The sequence below is a fragment of the Gasterosteus aculeatus genome, chromosome 17, assembly GCF_964276395.1.
Source record: "Gasterosteus aculeatus chromosome 17, fGasAcu3.hap1.1, whole genome shotgun sequence".
Taxonomy (NCBI): Eukaryota; Metazoa; Chordata; class Actinopteri; order Perciformes; family Gasterosteidae; genus Gasterosteus; species Gasterosteus aculeatus.
In genome coordinates this window covers 10942803-10960887 of record NC_135705.1, presented here as the reverse complement: position 1 = coordinate 10960887, position 18085 = coordinate 10942803, and the positions used below count along the sequence as shown (strand labels likewise).

The 18085-nt window shown below is 43.0% G+C and overlaps 3 protein-coding genes across 8 annotated transcripts in view; 2 read left to right on the top strand and 1 right to left on the bottom strand.

Annotated features, from left to right (window-relative positions):
* LOC120835398 (inositol 1,4,5-trisphosphate-gated calcium channel ITPR1) overlaps window positions 1–5519 on the top strand; it is a 53395-nt gene extending 47876 nt beyond the window's left edge. For all 4 annotated transcript variants that reach the window (XM_040204299.2, XM_040204298.2, XM_040204297.2 and 1 more), the window contains 4 exons: window positions 66–231; window positions 2874–3034; window positions 3440–3601; window positions 4244–5519. In XM_040204299.2, coding sequence (XP_040060233.1) covers window positions 66–231; window positions 2874–3034; window positions 3440–3601; window positions 4244–4330 — 576 coding nt within the window. In that variant the 3' untranslated portion in view covers window positions 4331–5519. The remainder of the gene's footprint in view (window positions 1–65; window positions 232–2873; window positions 3035–3439; window positions 3602–4243) is intronic.
* Window positions 5520–7605: 2086 nt separating this feature from the next.
* Window positions 7606–11404, top strand: LOC120835401 (class E basic helix-loop-helix protein 40). 2 transcript variants are annotated; one of them, XM_078092128.1, is made up of 6 exons: window positions 7678–7815; window positions 7960–8090; window positions 8194–8257; window positions 8473–8580; window positions 8975–9098; window positions 9326–11404. In XM_078092128.1, the coding sequence occupies exons 2-6, from the start codon at window positions 8020–8022 to the stop codon at window positions 10243–10245; spliced, it is 1287 nt and encodes a 428-aa protein (XP_077948254.1). In that variant the 5' UTR covers window positions 7678–7815; window positions 7960–8019; the 3' UTR covers window positions 10246–11404. The 2 variants fall into 2 exon arrangements, with proteins under 2 accessions (XP_040060237.1, XP_077948254.1); XM_040204303.2 differs by having other exon boundaries at window positions 7606–8090.
* Window positions 11405–12580: 1176 nt separating this feature from the next.
* On the bottom strand, window positions 12581–17280 carry ttll3 (tubulin tyrosine ligase-like family, member 3). Of its 2 annotated transcripts, none has more exons than XM_040203727.2 (13): window positions 17183–17280; window positions 16693–16754; window positions 16488–16591; window positions 16243–16402; window positions 15983–16038; window positions 15696–15824; window positions 15471–15585; window positions 15204–15284; window positions 14944–15124; window positions 14427–14575; window positions 13986–14226; window positions 13445–13880; window positions 12581–13354 (listed from the first exon to the last, which is right to left on the bottom strand). In XM_040203727.2, exons 2-13 carry the CDS (start codon window positions 16706–16708, stop codon window positions 12638–12640), a joined length of 2385 nt encoding a protein of 794 aa, XP_040059661.1. In that variant the 5' UTR covers window positions 16709–16754; window positions 17183–17280; the 3' UTR covers window positions 12581–12637. The 2 variants fall into 2 exon arrangements, with proteins under 2 accessions (XP_040059661.1, XP_040059662.1); XM_040203728.2 differs by having other exon boundaries at window positions 16243–16383; window positions 17183–17259.
* Between the last annotated feature and the right edge of the window lie 805 nt (window positions 17281–18085).

Genomic DNA, 18085 nt, shown 5'->3' with positions numbered 1-18085 from the left:
CAAGTAGTTTGTACTTTGTAAGTGACTTTTCTAATCACTAAGTAAGTGAACACGTCCATTCGCAGGAGCCGCTGTTTGCAGCCAGAGTGATATACGACCTGCTGTTCTTCTTCATGGTCATCATCATTGTTCTCAACCTCATCTTTGGCGTAATCATTGACACTTTTGCTGACCTGAGGAGTGAAAAACAGAAGAAAGAAGAAGTCCTAAAGACTACTTGCTTCATCTGCGGTGAGTCTGCTCTGCATCTCTTTCGAAAGCACCATTGTTTCCGTTTGCCTTTTTTCCAGTTGCTTCACATGAAACCAAATTATCAGTTGTTTATTCAATTAGTCTCAAATGAATCTGTAAGTGTATTCGCTTCACAATTTTCTTTGTTTTTTTTGTTGTTTTGATCAGACAAAATAAGCAATTTGAAGACGAAGACGACATTATATTAATTATATTGATCTTCCCAAAATTTGACTACATCGCACGGTGACTTAGACAAGCATATATTTACTGCTAATATATCACTGCCACTTTCATGATGTGTGGCACAGTTCTCTGCCGCCACTTGTATTGGAATATTTTCCTAATGATATCGTCTATCGTAAATCGAACCTCTTAACACTCCAGTGCCAGAATTACTGGTCCAATCGGCCTGTTGGGCCGTGCTCTGTGACTCAAAGACTGTGCATCATTAGTACTCTTAGTACCTCAATCCATCTCGTGGCGCTCGGTCCAAAATCCCCCTTCAGAGTGTTGGATTTCATGGTGCGTTTGTGGTTTCTGGTATGGCTGTTAAGGTGCACGCACTTTCTTGCAGGCCCCTCCCCCTCCACTCCCTCTCTTTCACTTAGCTGTCGTTCCAAAGAAGGTTGAGTCATGAGTTTCCTGCCACTGCTCTGCTCGCCTCCATAATTCATGTCTGTCTCACACCCTGAGACATTTACTCCCACTTTACTCACAAGCAGAAAGTCCTTTTCTTTTTTTTCTTTTTTTGTCCCCATATGTTTTTGTGCAACTTGATACTGATGAGCCATATGCGATGTCCGCATTCCCATATATGTGCATTTAAAGTACACGTACGTGAGCCCAGCAGTACATTTATTGTAGGTAGGCTTGTGTGTGCGTACATATGTTTGGGTCACGCACTCAGGACAAGTGGTGAACATTTGGAATGAGAAGAGTACGTCACCCAGCCAACCGTCAGCCCTGGCTGACTCATTTTAAAGAAGGCCACGGCCCAGGGGGAGCAGCGGTCTCTATGGTTTCCACAAGAACCACAAAGGGAACAGGAGATGCAGAGATTAGGAGCCGACCTCTACGGGCTTAAGTGTCTCTCATCCATCCGGCTCCGTTTTATAAACCATCAATATTTCTTTCAGGCTCGTATGGATTTTTAGGTCTTCGGCCAATAAGTGATTTACATCAGGAATTTCCTGTGCAGCTTTGTTTTTTTTACTTGTAGCTCCTTTTCAATGATTCATGCTTAAACTCACTCTCCGTTATGCATAGAGAAGGGAAAGAGCAACTGACTGAATGTCTCAAAAGAGCTGTTTGTATTTCATCACATCATTATTAATAACTAATATGAAGGATTACTGAGCATGTCGGCCTGTAGCTAACGTGAATGAGTTGTGCGTTAACATCAGTTGGGTTTGGGATCTCACAAAAAACAATGTTTGAATAACCCAGGAATAAATTTGCTAACTAAGCAGTAACACGCAAATGTCTGATGGGATAAAACAATGAAGTGGTGACATTTTGGATGAAAATTGAAACTTGACTGACTGCCGCAGGCGTATAACCAACCGCAAGGCTGCAACGTTAGTTATTCTTTTGGTGTCTTATAACGTTGGTCTAAACATAGAGGTAGCCCGTGCTTGTTTAAATCTAACCCCCCCCAAGGATATATCCCCGGCTCAACCATAATATTATTACTGCACAGACAGAAGCTCCTTTTACCATTTATCCAAATATGGATGTTTATAGCACCCAGAGAAACAAAAGGAACCGATGAGTCTTTTCTTTAAAGAAGAAATGGTTTTATAGGCCAAAGTGCCGACAACCAAACTTGCCAGACTCCTTATTATGATCTATAAAACAAGAGGTCTATATGTGTGACTCAAATGCATTGTCACTTTTACAGGACAATACTCTTTTTATAATATCGTTCTGTACATTCCATTTTACTTTTCTATCAAATTGCATATTTTGTTCACTTAAATGGTACGGAGCAATTGTTGCTCTTCAGTTTAACCAGAGTAGGTAGAACATATTAACGAGGTTTCGCTGGTCAAGTCCACCTAAAATATCTCCTCATGTTAAACCTCTTTTTAAAAGATTCTACCTGCACTGCATGAGAAATTATGTAGTTTCATCTCATTCAACTACACAACACTGGCTATGCTTCTCTGGCACCCGGTCTTTTTACACTTCTTTATAGTTGAATAGTTGCATTGAAACTTTGATTTCCAATACTGTCTTGACTGCTTGTTTGCAGTGATTGTTGATCTCTTGCACTTTCTGGTTAGATGCTAAACTGCATTTCGTTGTCTCAGTACCTGAGAAAGATAAATCAGTCGTAATTGTGTATTTTATGCATCTTAATGATGTTTATATATATAAATATATATATATATATAAAAAATTCCATTGTGCAAAAGAGTGTCTTTAGCATCTTTATTGATACTGGCGTGTAGCTTAGTTCATTTGTCCTGTAATTTCTTCGTCAGTCTCTCTTGCAAAACATCCTTTTTTCCTGAATGAGACTGCCTGACTTCATGTGTTTTGACTAGCTTACTATTTTCCTGTCAGCTTTGGTGTTTGTTCTTAAACGTGCTTAAACATGCAACGCATAAATAACCTGCATCATTGCCCCTCTGCAGGCCTGGAGCGTGACAAGTTTGACAACAAGACGGTGACTTTTGAGGGGCACATCAAAGAGGAGCACAACATGTGGCACTACCTGTTCTTTATTGTGCTGGTAAATGTTAAGGACTCCACTGAATATACAGGCCCAGAAAGCTACGTAGCGGAGATGATCAAGGTAAATAAAAAGCACAGACACACCCTGAATACGCGCATCCTGATCAAACTTCTTATTGCAGAGTCAGACTTGTAAACATGTACAGGCGTGTTTTACACCTTCAGACAATAATGCGTTCCTCTTGTCTAACCCTAACTGACAGACATGCAGGTCATGCACGTTAAATGACATAAACAGAATGGTGCCGACATACAGGAATACTGTATTAGAGGGTACATTAGTTGCACTCTAACCCTTAAACCAAAGCGTGAAAACAATTCCTTGATCAACGTCTTTTACTGTTACAAGTGCAGCGATGGTCAATGCCCTGCACAATTTTGAGTTCAGATGTAAGCCCTCTGTTGACTGCAGCGCCAACCTCATGAAATGACTTATTCCTTTTGTTTTATGCTCTGTCAACCGCAGGAGCACAACCTGGACTGGTTCCCGAGGATGCGCGCCATGTCACTGGTGAGCAGCGATGCCGAGGGGGAGCAAAATGAAATCAGGAACCTTCAGGAGAAGCTTGAGACGACCATGAGGCTGGTTTCTAACCTGTCTGGACAGCTGACTGAGCTCAAGGAACAGGTAGAGAATGAGACCATAAACCATGCACACCTTAACTTTGTAGTATATCTCCCATGATGTATTTATTTTCCCTGCGTCTGAGACGGTACAGCCATTGGCAGGTCATAGACGGCCATTGGAAGGTTATAGGCCACCACATTATGATGAAGACTAACAGCGGATTGGCTGCTTACTGTTCTACAATCACCATTATGGAACTAGTGACTCAGACAGCTTAAGCTAATACCTAAAGTGGTTTATTTTCAGTATTTTGCTGCTCCTCTTTTTGAATGGGTTTGTTCATGTACAAGTTAAAAATACACAATATTTAGTCACATTGTGCAATGATAACTGCCCTTTGAAAAGGTAAAAAAAAAACTCACTTGGGAAAACCACTTTTCTTGGCAAAAGAATTCTGCCAAATGTTCGATGAGACCATCAATACCACTCTCGTATCCGTTCAGTCAGATACTCATTAGCTTAGCTTAGCATTAAGACTGGAACCAAGGGGGCAAAGCTGGCCTGGCTCTGTCCAAAGGGAACAAAAGAACATCTACAAGCCCCCCTAAAGCTCATTAATTGATAACTTTTTTTGTATCTGTATGAATCCTCCATTGTTTTCAAGATTGCAATGATCTTTATACTACCCTTTTTCACACGCAGATGACCGAGCAGAGGAAGCAGAAGCAACGAATTGGTCTTCTTGGTCATCCCCCGCACATGAACATCAATCCACAGCAACCTGCCTAAGGGCCCTTGGGGCCAGTATCACCGGTGCCTTCGCACTTCTGCCTGTGCGCCACATGTTATACAGGAGAATGCCAAAAAAATGTCCGTCTCCAGTATTTATTTAGGTTGATGTCAGACTGCGTACTACACCACAAACTCCTACGATAAGTGTTTGTACATGCCTGCTCCAGAGTGTCCGTGTGAAGTGAAAGTTATGAGTACGTTACTGGCAGCCTGCAGAGTGGATGTGTTTGTGTGGGCGGAGTGTGCAACAAAGTGCCTCGGGACCTGACAAGCAAGTCCTCTGGGTTTAGAAGATGAAAACACTGACTTCACCATTACTAGCCGAAGTGCCCTCTGCATCGCACCAAGCTGACAAGATGCCAAAGTTCACACCTTGTTCCTGTTGAGGTGTTGCTCTCATGTGGCCTTTTACTGACGTTTTAATCCTGTGTTGCTCCAGCAAACTCGGGTCACTAGTATATTTAAAGGTTTGTATGAACTTTGCGACACATTTTGCTTTTGTCCGACAGCAATAGGAATACTTAATGATATGCAATGTCGAAATAAGAATAGACTATTTTTGGGAACTAGTATTTGATTTCAAATAATGAAATTTGAAATATGGAGATAAATGAAAAAAACAAAAAAGTTTTTGTTCCGTTCATTATCACTTTAGCATTTTGCAATCTGAAATGAAGGTTCTTTTTCCTCCAGGACACTTGAGATTAAAAAGGCTTTTGCGGGGTAACAATGCTGACCTGTAAGTAACCTCTCTATGACAAAGCCTGGACCGCCCGTGAAGGAGGAGCACATCATGTGACTGCTTCACTCTAAAGCTGGTTGCATGTTGTGCTTGACGAGAGCAGTGATGTGGAGTCCCATCGAAAGCATAATGTAGAACTCAAATGAATTCGGGAGAAAATTTAGATCGTTGCTGAAATTAGATATTAGATTTCATATTTGGCACTGAATTATGTAATCTGTCATTAATTTAGTCCTGAGGCACTAATATTTTCTGTAGCGCACACAAATAAGATCCACTTGAGAATGACTGAGTGTTTGAGCATCTGCGAGGGGGGAAAATAGTAGATTAGTTATTTGGAGTGCTGCTCGACCAAACTGAACTTTTATAGCGGTGGATGGTTTGTGTCCAAATTGTACATCCTATTCATGAAGTCTATTTAAATAAATGAGTGTGTAAAACAAAGAGCGTCTGCACGTTGTATTATGTGTTTATCCGCTTATTGGCTTAAAACGTCATGCTTCTAGCATGGTAAGGTCAGATGGAAGGGAAAGGAAGTCCATTTGGAGCTTGCCGGCAGATGAACTCTGTGTGTCTGTGGTCATCCACAAATGATTAACTAATTAATCATTAACATTCAAGCAGTGCCAGTGGTCTTCTACTTGTATATCACACAATATTGTTTGCAATTTGTTAAACATTTAACATCAGACATTTTAACATTATGAAGAAAATGTTGTTAAAGTAAATAGAAAATACCTTTTTTGTTGCTTACAAACCATGTCAAGCTATAGAAGTGAACTAAAACAAATGTGCCAGTATAAGGATTTAAAAAAATATATATATTTCCAATTTAATCGTGTTATTTGTGCGTTAACCACGTTCCCACAGCTTGTTTTTTTATTTAATTAAGGCTGCATCTCTGTAACCATGGGTTAAAGTGATATTGCAATTATTGAATCCTGTTGCAAGCCACATTTTTATTTAATTATATTCCAGGAATTTTCTAACAGACCTTTGTTTGTTGAACACTTCTGAAAGATACTTTTCTGAAACTAAAAAATCTGTTGATGAAAACTTTGTCGTCAGGTCGGATAGCTCTTAAAAGAATTGTGACAGCTGCCGCTTTCTTACTATTTTGAAGATGGGAGCTCAATCATCAGGACTATTAAGTGAAAACCCTTAACAGCTAATATGTGCAATATTTATCTCTGGTGATCCAAATGTTCTAGCTCTTGATTAAATGAGAAGTAACAACTCTCTCTGCCTCATCTGGCTTATGAGAGAACATTGTTTTGTTCCTGTCTTGAAAGGGAAGGTTTCGAAAGTAACAAGATTCTCCTTAAGCATGATTTCATATGATACAGTTAATGCAGAGAATTTGCTCAATGGATTTTCTGACATTTTGGGACAGATAAATTGAAAACTTGAAATTCCACTTCAGCAATAATTAAATGAAATACCAATCCAGCACTCAAAGAAATAAGTCATTGGAAGAACTATCTATTTGTGTGCAGGATTTCCTATGTAAGAACTTTCATGAAATAGGATTAAATTGATTTAGTCCAACTCATTTTGATCAAACGAATAGATATCAGTAATCAAATATTCGTTTCCACCCAATCTGCACCTTGACCAGAGGAAAAAGTAATGAATATTAATGGGATTTATTATGCTGACTCTTATTGACCTTGATAATCTGTCCTTGTGCAGCAAACGACCTGTAATTGTTTGGAACTGTCATTGTATTTGCCATGAGAAGATAAAACCCTATTGTGTTCTCTTTATGAAAATATCTAGAAAAAATAACGTTATCACGGACCTCCTCTAAACACGTGCATAAGGATTTATAGATGTATGCTGTGTAAAGAGATTTTTGAGTGAGGAATCGTGACAATTCAATGTAAAGGTGCTTTGGGTCTTTATGCACCTTTTTCTCTTGCAAATGGCAGCGAACCACCGAGGTGCGTGCGTGCGTGCGTGTGTGTGAGATCTGAGGTTATAGACCGCATTAGGCCGCCGCCGTGTGCTGCATGCGCCCCGCGTGCTCAGCGGGCTGCCGGGGCCATGAGATCAACGTGACAGTCTGCATCGCCTCATGACAACAAAGCCACCGCGCACTCTAATCCACGCACATGGTGCACGTGTATTACCAATTTATCAGGGTCTGATCTAATCTCAACTTTAACTCAATAAAATTGTGATTGCAAAACAATAAAAACAAATGCCGCCTGATAAAACGCGCGGTACTCCTTTGTAGCATCACTGCGCTGTATCAGTAATAACAGTTCTACTCCACCAGAGGGTTTGCATTGTGTTATTGTACATCTCCCCATTGTACACCACCACTCGGCTCCCGTGTCTCAGGCCCGCCGCCAGCCGCCGACACGTTCCCTGCGGCGTGGCGCGCTCTGCCCGGTTAGGATGCACATCAGCGTGGTGGTACACGGGATGGGACACGCGCCGCCCCCCTGCTCTGACGTCAGCCGCATTCAGCCAACCAATGGGCCTCGCCGGCGCACAGCGGGCCGTCCCTCCGCCGCCGAGACAGCGCCGCGCAACACGTGAGCCTCATGTGCGGGAGGTGGGTCAGGCGGAGCGCAGAGTCAGAGGGTTTATTTAACTCGTCGCTGTGTCCTCCCCCCTCCCACTTCCCCAACGCGCCACCAAGAGGGTTTGCCTTTCTTCCACGTCAGGACTACGGCGTGGAAAATCGCAGGGTCCAACCCGAAACTATTTTCACGCGTAAAAACACCGTTTATAACGGTTCGATTCCGCTTTGCCTTTTGGACGCTGCAGATTATATATATATATATATATATATATATATATATATATATTTCTTGCGGCATTTCGGTATATTTTACGAACTGCTCCCACCCCTGTCAACCTTCAGAACTCTTGAATACATGCGTTTGTATTTGTAACCTCATTGGAGAAATTGAATGCGATTGGATTGAAGAGAATGGAGCGAATCCCCAGCGCGCATCCGCCTCCTCTGTCCAAACTCCAGGTGGATCCGTCCGACTTGCTGGGGTAAGTTAGACTTTGAAAAGCGTTTCCTCAAACGCACGTACCCATTCTGCTAATGTTCTGTATCTTCACCTGACCATTAACTATCCTCTTTGTCTTCCTTTAGGATGGATTTCCCGATGTATGTTTATAAACCCAGACGAGGAATGAAGAGAGGAGAGGAGAGCAAGGTCCGCGATTATATTGTTTATTCAGTTACAACCACATGTTAATTAAAGGAAGTGAACTTCCAGGAATGCATTTAGCTAGCCAAAGTCCCGTAGTACCATAAATGGTTGACCTAGTTTATGTTATTACATAACTCCTCTCATCATTAAGAGCTAATTATATCCGCGTGCGTCTGGGATCCGCTCAATTGAACCGACCGTGCTGTTTATTCTCGCAGGAAACCTACAAGCTGCCTCACAGGCTCATTGAGAAGAAAAGGCGTGACCGGATAAACGAGTGTATCGCTCAGTTGAAAGATTTATTACCGGAGCACCTGAAACTCACGGTAAGTTTGGGCTGTGGCCGGGAGGGAAAAACGGGACACCGAGTGTCAGGCGCCGCCTAGTGGCCGCGCGTGGGTATCGCGTCCTCTCCGGCTCAGTGCGTCAGCAGCTCACACTGAAGAGGACGTGTCTTCTGTCACGTGCCTTGGTTTAAACTGGGTAGTTTCCAAATTGTATTCAATCCAATAAAGAACAAAACGTAACTTTCAGTCAATCAGACTGCACATGAAATACATAGAATCGCATATCAAATTGTATATGTTGCCCTTAATTTTTCCCTTTTACTGCGGCTGTTGTAGAATTTTGATGGTATGACCGTCAACAGGAGCAGTAAAGTGTAGATTCTCTGTGTTGTATAACAGTTGAAGATGTGCTGACTGCGTGTCTTTCTCACAGACTCTGGGCCATCTGGAGAAGGCTGTGGTTTTAGAGCTCACGCTCAAGCACGTGAAAGCCCTCACCTCTGTTCTGGAGCAGCAGCAGCAGAAGATCCTTGCTCTGCAGAACGGCATGCAAATTGGTGAGCTACAGACCACTGACACACAGCTGCTGTGCACTCACAAAAATACTCATGCGGCAGGATGGGTTTAGTGGAGAGCGAGCAAATGACCAAGATGAATAAACAATGGAGTGATTATCTAGAACTACAGGCAACTAAGTGACTTCAAATATAGTTTCATTCATTGAAAAAAGGACACCTGTGTCAAACAGCAGCACTTCTGACTGTGGTTTCTTGTTTCTTTACAGATCAGCCTGCTGTCAACCAGGAGAAGTCAGAGGAGATGTTTCGCTCTGGCTTCCACATTTGCGCCAAGGAGATGCTCCAGTATCTGGGCAATCATGAAACTGATGGAGATTTCGCACCATCCCATGTGATCACTTACCTTCATAAATTGGCCGCAGAGGTGCTGCAAAGTCCGGTCCAACCAGGAACTCCTCCCAGCTCACAATGTGAAGAAATTCCTGCCTACCACCAGCACCAACCTAACAAGGAGACGCCCGCCGGCTTAGCCCCTAAACCCAGCGAGGGCTACGGCAGGAACTGCGTACCCGTCATCCAGCGGGCGCACGCTCCAATCAGCAGTGAGCAGAGCGGCAGTGATACGGATACAGACAGCGGCTATGGTGGCGAGCTGGAGAAGGCTGATTCCGGGGCGCAGCAGGGACGCCCAGATTACTACGGTCATGAGAGCCAGCTGAAGCGAGCGCTGGGCGAAAGCCAGAGCTCCAGTATCAAGCAGGAGGATGAGGAGCCTCGCCAAAAACGCCCCCGGGCGGAGTCGCCAGAGGACGAGCCGCTCTCAGGGAGAGAATCGTCAACCTCATCGTCCTCCAGCAGTTATGGCAGTTACATGAGCGTCTCCCCCAACCGTCCAACTCCCCCGCTTCCCCTCTGCATGCCTTTCTACCTCCTTCCACCTTCTGCTGCGGCCTACCTGCCAATGCTGGAGAAATGCTGGTACCCCGGGGCCATGCCCATGCTCTACCCTGGCTTGGGAGGCTCTGCAGCCGGGATGCAGAACGAAAGACCGCTTCCACCTCAGCTGGTAGTGTCTCCCGGTGGGGGCTCACCTGCCCCAGCCGTTGCTCAGACCCCCATGGACTCCCCTGCCCTCCTTCAGGCGTTAAAGCAAGTACCACCCCTCAACCAGGAAGCCAAAGACTGAGAGAATAGGGCGACGAGGTGATCCTGTTCTAGTGCCCAGGAGTTGAGACTGTGGTAGGAACGAAAAGGTGGCCGAGCCTTTTCATAACCCATCCGCATTCCTGTTCTCCGTTCCTCAGCCTGGAGTTAAAACTTTAAGCTGGAGGACTTTTATATATGATCAAGAGGAGATGGAGGCGAAAGCTACATCCGTCCACACTGGCAGAATGCAATGCTCTGATGAATGTTAAATGCCCAGTGGTATAAATGTATCGTATAAACTGGACCTGCCCTACATACACACACACACACACACACACACACACACACACTTGGTTGAATGTAAAGAAAGATACGTTTTAGATGCTGCTATTAAAGTTTAAACGCCAATGACTGATGCATCTTGTAGCTGCGATAGAGACACGCCATCTTTGTACTTTAGAAAGTGTTTCACCAAATGTTTTGTGGTAACCCTTCATCCAAAGTTTGTTGACCATGTCCTTTAGGTCACCATCACGCTCATTACTGAGAATGCCCTTTGAACCCTTTGACACTATGATGACTGGCATCATAAGATACACGGATTTCCTCAAATGTGGACATATATGAGTGAAGGTACACCCAATGAATGCATGGATGTAGACATGGGCCACCACATGACCACAAATAATGACAAGTCAAACAGACCGTTCAGATGGATTTCCTGTAATTATTGTTCATAGCCTTCTTGTACATTTCTATTTTTGATACCTGTTCTTGCACTCGGTCCATTAGGAGAGATGGGAAGTGGGCAGAGTGCAGACAATTGTACGTTGTGTACTCAGAAAACTGTGTACATACTGTAGCACTGTGCTGGACCTGGTCTGCAAACTCAACATCTGTTTCTGCTCAAGTCAAACCTGGTGTTTGTTTGTGCTGTTGCCTTTTACTTGTGAAAAGTAGATAAATCTCTCAGATGTTTATTCTTTGTACTATGAATGAGTACTGGAGTCAAATGGGTGAGGAGAACAGAAGTTGAATGTAAACGTTTTACCAGAAGACTAGTTTTCTATAGAAAGAGGTACATGAGATTTTATATTTTAGGACCTACGTGAAAGATGTTTGTTGTACATATTTTGTCTATAAATGTTGGTATACATTATAATAAGTGTAATAATAAAGTATTTTTTTTCCGTGGAAAATTGCCAGTATGTATGAAAGATAAGCAGAGTGTGTGTTAAAACATTTAGCAATGAAATGCAAACAGTTACTTCATAATGTCACAAAATGCATGTCACCGATAACACTTACGGAACGGCACATCTGTTGCCTGGTTCTCCTGCTGGTAAAGTGTACGTGCACACTAACACGACATGAAGTGACAACACATGAGCGTAAACCGTTCCAGTTGAGCTCCTGAGGCAATCATCTGGATCCATCTGCTTCTAGTCAGCAACATTTTTATTGGCTGGAAATAGCTAGTTTAACCAATTGCCATAATCAGATGCTGCTTTAAATAATTTAATCATAATTTCAGAAGTTGGACAATTGAGGCCTAGAGTTTAAGATGCTTAAGCATCTTAAGCACGTCATACTTGCCACTCCTCATTGTTTCCTGTCTGTTTCTATTCCTGTCCATCTTATGAAATAATATTTCTTACAGTTGGCCAATTTCAGTACTTGATTTGGAGTTATGGACCTCAGTAAAAAGGTAGTAAAAAAGTTTAAGTTTAAAGTTACTTTGTAATTTTAACACATTTTCCGCTCAGGTAAGTTGCAGGTAAATGAATTGATTTGAATGGAAATTTTTCAGGAAACTTATGTTGGCAAATATGTGGCAACATCTGGGTAATAACTGACAGGCTTTTCTGCTAAAAAGGCTTTGGAAAAGAATGCATCCTGATCATTTAGCCTGTGCTGCCACCTGCTGGCCATTTTAAATACCTATATCCCTTTGATTATGTATCTGCCGAGCATCAAACCAGATGTTTTGTTGTACTATTTTTTGTCACAGCCACCTTGAAATATCTACAATACTGGAAACTTTCACTTTTAAATAACTTTTTTTGATTTGTTTCTGTGAAAATAAACTTCAACACAGTCACAACATAATTGTAAAACATACAGATATAATTACAGTTTAGTCAGCTAAACTCAAACATTATTCAAATTTAACACTATAAATGTTTGTTATGTCTGATATTTAACTCCTGATAGTGTGCCACAATGTAAAAGTATTCATATTTCCGTTGTAAATTTAAGGCCTGTATGTGGATGACTTGAAAGAGTCTCACCTCTGCCACTCACCCTGATTTTCTCAAGTTTCTACAGACAAAACCTGATGCCATTCAAAGGATTACAATGATTCTACAAGCAAATAGGTTGTGATTTAAATATTTTATTTGTTGCTCATCAGGCTCCGGTCTCTTTGACACTTAATACCGATCATTTTCATGTTCCTCCGTGCAGCGGAATAACTGACGCTTGTGGACACTGTGGTGAAAGGACAAGTGTGGATTACGACAGGCAGTGGTACCAGACACAATGCTCGGTTGCAAGCTAAAGACCTCCATGGTAGGAAGAGGGCCCGGGAGTGAAGGAAAGCCCCTAATAGGAGATCTCTGTTGGAGTTTAAAAGCTGTCTGGGGAAGAACGGATCTGGAGACGAGTGGTTGATGGCCTGTGTTGACAGGAGGGCTGAGGGAAAAGGAAAAGCTCCGTGGGACCAGAGTTGCTACTTTGGCACCAAGGCCCAAACCCAGACGTCGAGCTTTTCTCTGAGGTTCAGTGTGTACCATCGAAGGGTGTTCACACGGCAGACTGCGACAGGCGATGTCAACACAGGAGGTGTTCTGGATATTTGTCCTCCCCTCTCGTTCCCGCTGAAAAGATGTGGTCAGCTGTCTGTTTTTCTCTTCAGCGGTGTGCTTCTCCTTGCCTGAGTGGCAGAAAGCGGTGAGTGCGTACCTCTGACTCGATGGTTTTTGTGTCATTTCAACTTTTTCTGACAAAGACCGGTCTGGAGAGAAATGGATAGCGAGAGTTGGACTAGAAAAAACAGTTTGTTTTTGAAGTCGGTGTCTGGATCGCCGTACGGGGGCTCCTTCCACCAGCAAGTTCACTCCCACATACGGAGGAACTTCAACTGCAGCCTGGAAGGGTGATGAAGGAAGACTTCTATTATTCAAAGTAATTCACCTAGAAATGAACGCCCTTTGCATGTTGTGTAAATACATTCTGACCTGTTTGAAGATTAGCTGGAAGCCTCCTGTGTAAGCACTAGGATCCGTCCGTCTGTCCAGCACCACCCTCAGAATGTCCAGCTGCACAGCTGGGCAGAGGCGAGCGGTCACAGAAGTGGAGCAGGCCATAGTCGGACTGGCGTTGATCTCCAGGAGCCAAGGCTTCAGGTCTCGGCCCAACACAAAGTCGGCTCCGTAGAGCTCAAAGCTCGCCTTGCGGGGCTCGACCAGGTCTTGGGCTGTCTGCAGGGTACGGACCACTGCTTGCTGCATGCCCGTGACCACCACTGACTCCCACTCTGCCCCACGGCCCTGCTGCTGAAGATACGCCCTAAACTGACTGCACGACCACATATTTTCCACCGGCACTGCAGGATGGCGCTCAGAGGACGGCTGAAAGTGCTTCTGGATGGAAGTGTTGCACAGGTGGACGGAGCTGATGAAAATAACGGAAGTGAGGCCATTAAGGTGGTAAGTGTTAAACATGCATTGAAATGTTGAAAAGTGAAAGTAAATAGTACATTTTTCTCTTTTGTCTGACCTGTCCAGAGTGTTTGTTGAGTATGGCTGGGTGGAGAATCGCAGGTAGCACTCGCTGTAGAACCAGACCGTCAGAGGGTTCCAGTCGGTGATGAGGAACCACTGACGGATGTCGAACTTGGTGCCGTGGACCAACAGAGGACATTCAACGTATTTCTGAACCACCCACTTACTCTCTGTCAGGGCTCTGTCACTGTCCACAAGTGCCAAAATCTCCTCCAGACGATTTATACACATAATACCTGGGTGGTTGGGGGGAAATGGAAGAGGAGTAAGGACCCACAATCGGCTTAACCAAATCAAAACTGCATTCAACATTCCTAAATAAATACTAGGCTCACTTTTATTGGTCATACTAAAGCTATAAGCTATGTAGGGACCATTATTATAGTTATCAATCGATGATTATGTAACTATCATTATTATTTTCTTAAAACCTCACCCCGTCCTCTCGACTTGGCACCTGGTTTGATGATCCAGATGTTTTTTAGTCCATCAGTATCCAGCTGAGGGCAAGCCTCCTGCATTTTGTTTAAAGTGGCCTGGCAGCGCTCCACAAACACACTGCTACCCCTGATCAATGCACCTTTACTATACACAAACATTAGACTCACACAATGAGTTAATTCACTACATATTACTATCATGCTTTACTCCAGAAAGGTATTTATGTAACAGTACATACATAGACATCATGTTTATTCCCAATGGAAAAGAATTACAAAAATATGAATTAAGAATTATGAAATATGTCTTTAATGCAAACTTACTCTATAATTAACATCAATCTGAGTCTTAACATTAATTATAGATAGTGTTGTATAAAGCCATGCACATATGTATGTGGTGTATGTATGATAAGATATTATCAGTGCTGAACCTCATCTAATAAAACGGTAGTTTTACCTAAGTAGAAGAATAAGAAGCAAACCCAGGAAGCTCCTGGAAAACACACTTACTGCACAACCATGTAGTAGTCCTGCAAAAACTCCACCCAATGTTGCTCTTCCACTGAAGCCGATGTTTCTACGGTAACATCAATGTCTCTGTGATCTAAAATATTGAGAAACTCTTGACAGACGTGCAAAGCTGTGTCAATCAGCTCCGGACCAACAAATCGATGCTCCACATTATCTAAGTCTGTGGAGAAAGAAAACATATCGGTGTCATAGAGTCATGGCCATGTACCATCTGTTTGGGGCATTTTTTTTCTCCTCACCCTCTGCTCCATCTCTCCTCCATCTGCTTGTCTTAACCACATGCTGCAGCAGGCTGGTGCATGCTGTCTTCCTGAAATCATCTTCATTGTCATAGAAAACAGAATGAGATCTCAATAAAGAGAGAAAGGGAATTTAGTTTTGTTGATTGTGAATCACGGATAAAACTACGAAAGCTCCTGTGACGAGTCCACTTGTTACTTTGTGCATCATCTTTGAGTCTATAATAGCAAATCTTTGGATATGTGTTACAGAGCCGTACAGCTGACCTATGAAAGCCTGCTTTTCATCCTCTGTCCCAAGCCTGTAGCACCTTGGGAAGAAGGTGTCAGGATCTGCTGTATCAAACCACTGAAGGTTACGCAGGTTCACACAGAGGCCAACCTGAAAGAAACCAAACATATGTTCATACTGTACGAGACACAGCAGTAGCTGACCTCTCTTCAAAGTTTAAGCTTGTAAATGTGCCATCAGTCATTAGATAATATTGAGACCTTGGTAGTAAACGTCCCAGAATTTGCGTAGTGGTTGGTCATTTGTTCATTCCGTAAGGAGCGAAAGTCTACGTAATCACGACGTAGTGTCCAGTGGAAATATGTTGTTTCATTTCGAACCAGGCGAGACTAGAAATGGTTGAAGAAATTAAGTTGGGTGAGTTAGAATACATAGTGTTATGGAAAAATACAAAGGGAGGTGAAGTAATGGTAAAAAAACCCAACATGGCTTATTTGATTGCTTCAAGACGTCCGTGTGATGTTGATTCACTAGATGGTTGTCTTACCATGAGGTCATACATGTCATCAAGGTTCTCCTCTTTCTCGCCTTCACCCACTCTCTCTGGAAAGAGATAAGGAAAGACTGTGTGTGCGCGCACTTGCTTGCAGGCTTATACGAGAAGAGGGGTGTGTTGAGCGAGTACATGTCATTGTCATAGATTGCTGTCTGTAATGTAGCACACAATGTAATTCATCCTGTGTAGGAGTATCCATGTTTTCATCTAAACTAGTGCTCCAATTAGGAATTTGTCCTCCGTTCTCTCACCAGTAACCTCAGCACTGCCATCACCATCTTCCTCCCTGTTGCCATGGCAATGACTGGCTCTCTGGACCGGATGGGGGACACGACGTTCCACCCACCCTCTGGCCCACAAGGCGGCACGGATCACAGGGTACGGTCCCTGCACTGAAAACACTTTCTTCAGCTGAGAAATTGTGAAAGAGAGACAGAAAGGGTCACATGGAAATGATGAGTTCTTATAGTGACATCTTACGTGTAGATAAAATCACCTTGACTGCTTTTGCCACTAGTGCTTTAGCTGTTTTTAGCCTGTCTGGCTTGATCGCTGGCAGGGTCGGCACTCTGCGATGTAACGTCCCCTCCACGGGAGCCACTGTGGATTGTTGCAGAGAGAAACTGCTTGATTTCAGTAAATAACTAACTGTGAGCACAACACCTGGATGCATTTGAAAAAGCAGATCTCTATTCACTTACGTGACATTTGTTGCATGGTTATATACTTCTCTGTCCAGCCGATCAGCAAGCAGTGCTCAGTTCTGACAGTCAGACAGACAAAGAGAGAGATAGATGGATAGATCTACAAATGCCTTCTTACCATTTCCATACCTCTTCACTGTTAGACATGGTATCCTCAGCTGTTGAGGAATAAACATTGCACATTTGTATTGTCCGAAGGAGTCATCTAAATCTGGACAGAGCTGACTGAGGCTTTCATAACTTCTCATTGACTAAAGTTAGCCATTTGCAAAAAGGGGCGCTTGCACACACGGATCATCAGATAATATGAAAGAATATGTTTTTTGAAGAAGCATGCATAGGGTAGGAAATACGTAAACAGAAGGCTTGGGTTACATCCATGTTGAACGACCGTTGACTTCCGTCTGTCAAACATTAAAGACTGCCCTGAATTTACATCTCAAACAAAAGCAGCTGCGATCGTTTTACTGAGCGATATTATACAAACCTTATGTTGTCACCGCCGCAGTGACTCGACCACTCTGCCCAAAAACTCGCTCAGTCCCCCGTCCTTCACGCTCTCACAGACCGTTCCCATAACAACCGTCCATGCTCCCACAGAATGTTTATGGTTGCCACAACAACCTAACCCAGGAGAAACAGGACACCGTGGAGGACAATGAAAAAATCCACCACCTTTCTATGGGGTCAGATCAGTCTCAATAATTGCAAATGGACACTGAAGGATTTACAAATACATTTCAATGCACACATGAATAAATTATGATTTATATTCATATTTGTAGATGCTTTACATTTGTGTGTGGGGTTGTTGAGACTCGTCTGACGTGAATGATGGCGATGATTGATGGTGCAAAATCTGCATACAAAATGGGGTAAAGATATAATTCTATGCATGGTGTGTATGATGTATGATGTAAATTGAAGCTCCCCAGCCACTTCCAGACTAGAAGATGCTCCACCAGGACATGATGATGGCCAACAGTTCTTGTTTTGGACTGGAATTCCTATTCACATATGCCCTAGTTTCTGAAGTTCTTTGATGATTATTTCATTCAAGTGTTCAATACCAATACAGTTAACCCATACAAATGACCACTTCCTTGAACCACAGTAAAGCAGTACATTCTTTTGTTTTTTTATTTTTTTTAATGTACAAATTGTAATCAAGAAAGACATGAGTAAGAACAATGCAAACTTCTAATTAAAGGCTCTTACGCCAGTGTTAAGTAAACAAATACAGACAATACATGTTCTCTTCTATGTCATGTCATGAGCACTTAATAAAACTAAATCCTGACAGCATGCAAGCTGTAGCTTGGAGGTTGCCTCCAAGATGTGTTCCAGTCTATCGTGCATATGTGAAGGATGTCAGCCTCAGTGATTCCTA

What these genes read in the sequence shown, in the direction of transcription:
- ttll3 (XM_040203727.2), bottom strand. An exon ending in TGGCAGTGCTGAGGTTACTG is followed by an intron (nt 16,039 to 16,242) that starts GTGAGAGAACGG and finishes ATCTCTTTCCAG; the next exon opens with AGAGAGTGGGTGAAGGCGAG. An exon ending in TGAAAAGCAGGCTTTCATAG is followed by an intron (nt 15,285 to 15,470) that starts GTCAGCTGTACG and finishes ATGACAATGAAG; the next exon opens with ATGATTTCAGGAAGACAGCA.
- LOC120835401 (XM_040204303.2), top strand. Translation starts at nt 8,020, where the DNA reads ATGGAGCGAATCCCCAGCGCGCATCCGCCTCCTCTGTCCAAACTCCAG. An exon ending in GATCCGTCCGACTTGCTGGG is followed by an intron (nt 8,091 to 8,193) that starts GTAAGTTAGACT and finishes GTCTTCCTTTAG; the next exon opens with GATGGATTTCCCGATGTATG. An exon ending in AGAGAGGAGAGGAGAGCAAG is followed by an intron (nt 8,258 to 8,472) that starts GTCCGCGATTAT and finishes TTATTCTCGCAG; the next exon opens with GAAACCTACAAGCTGCCTCA.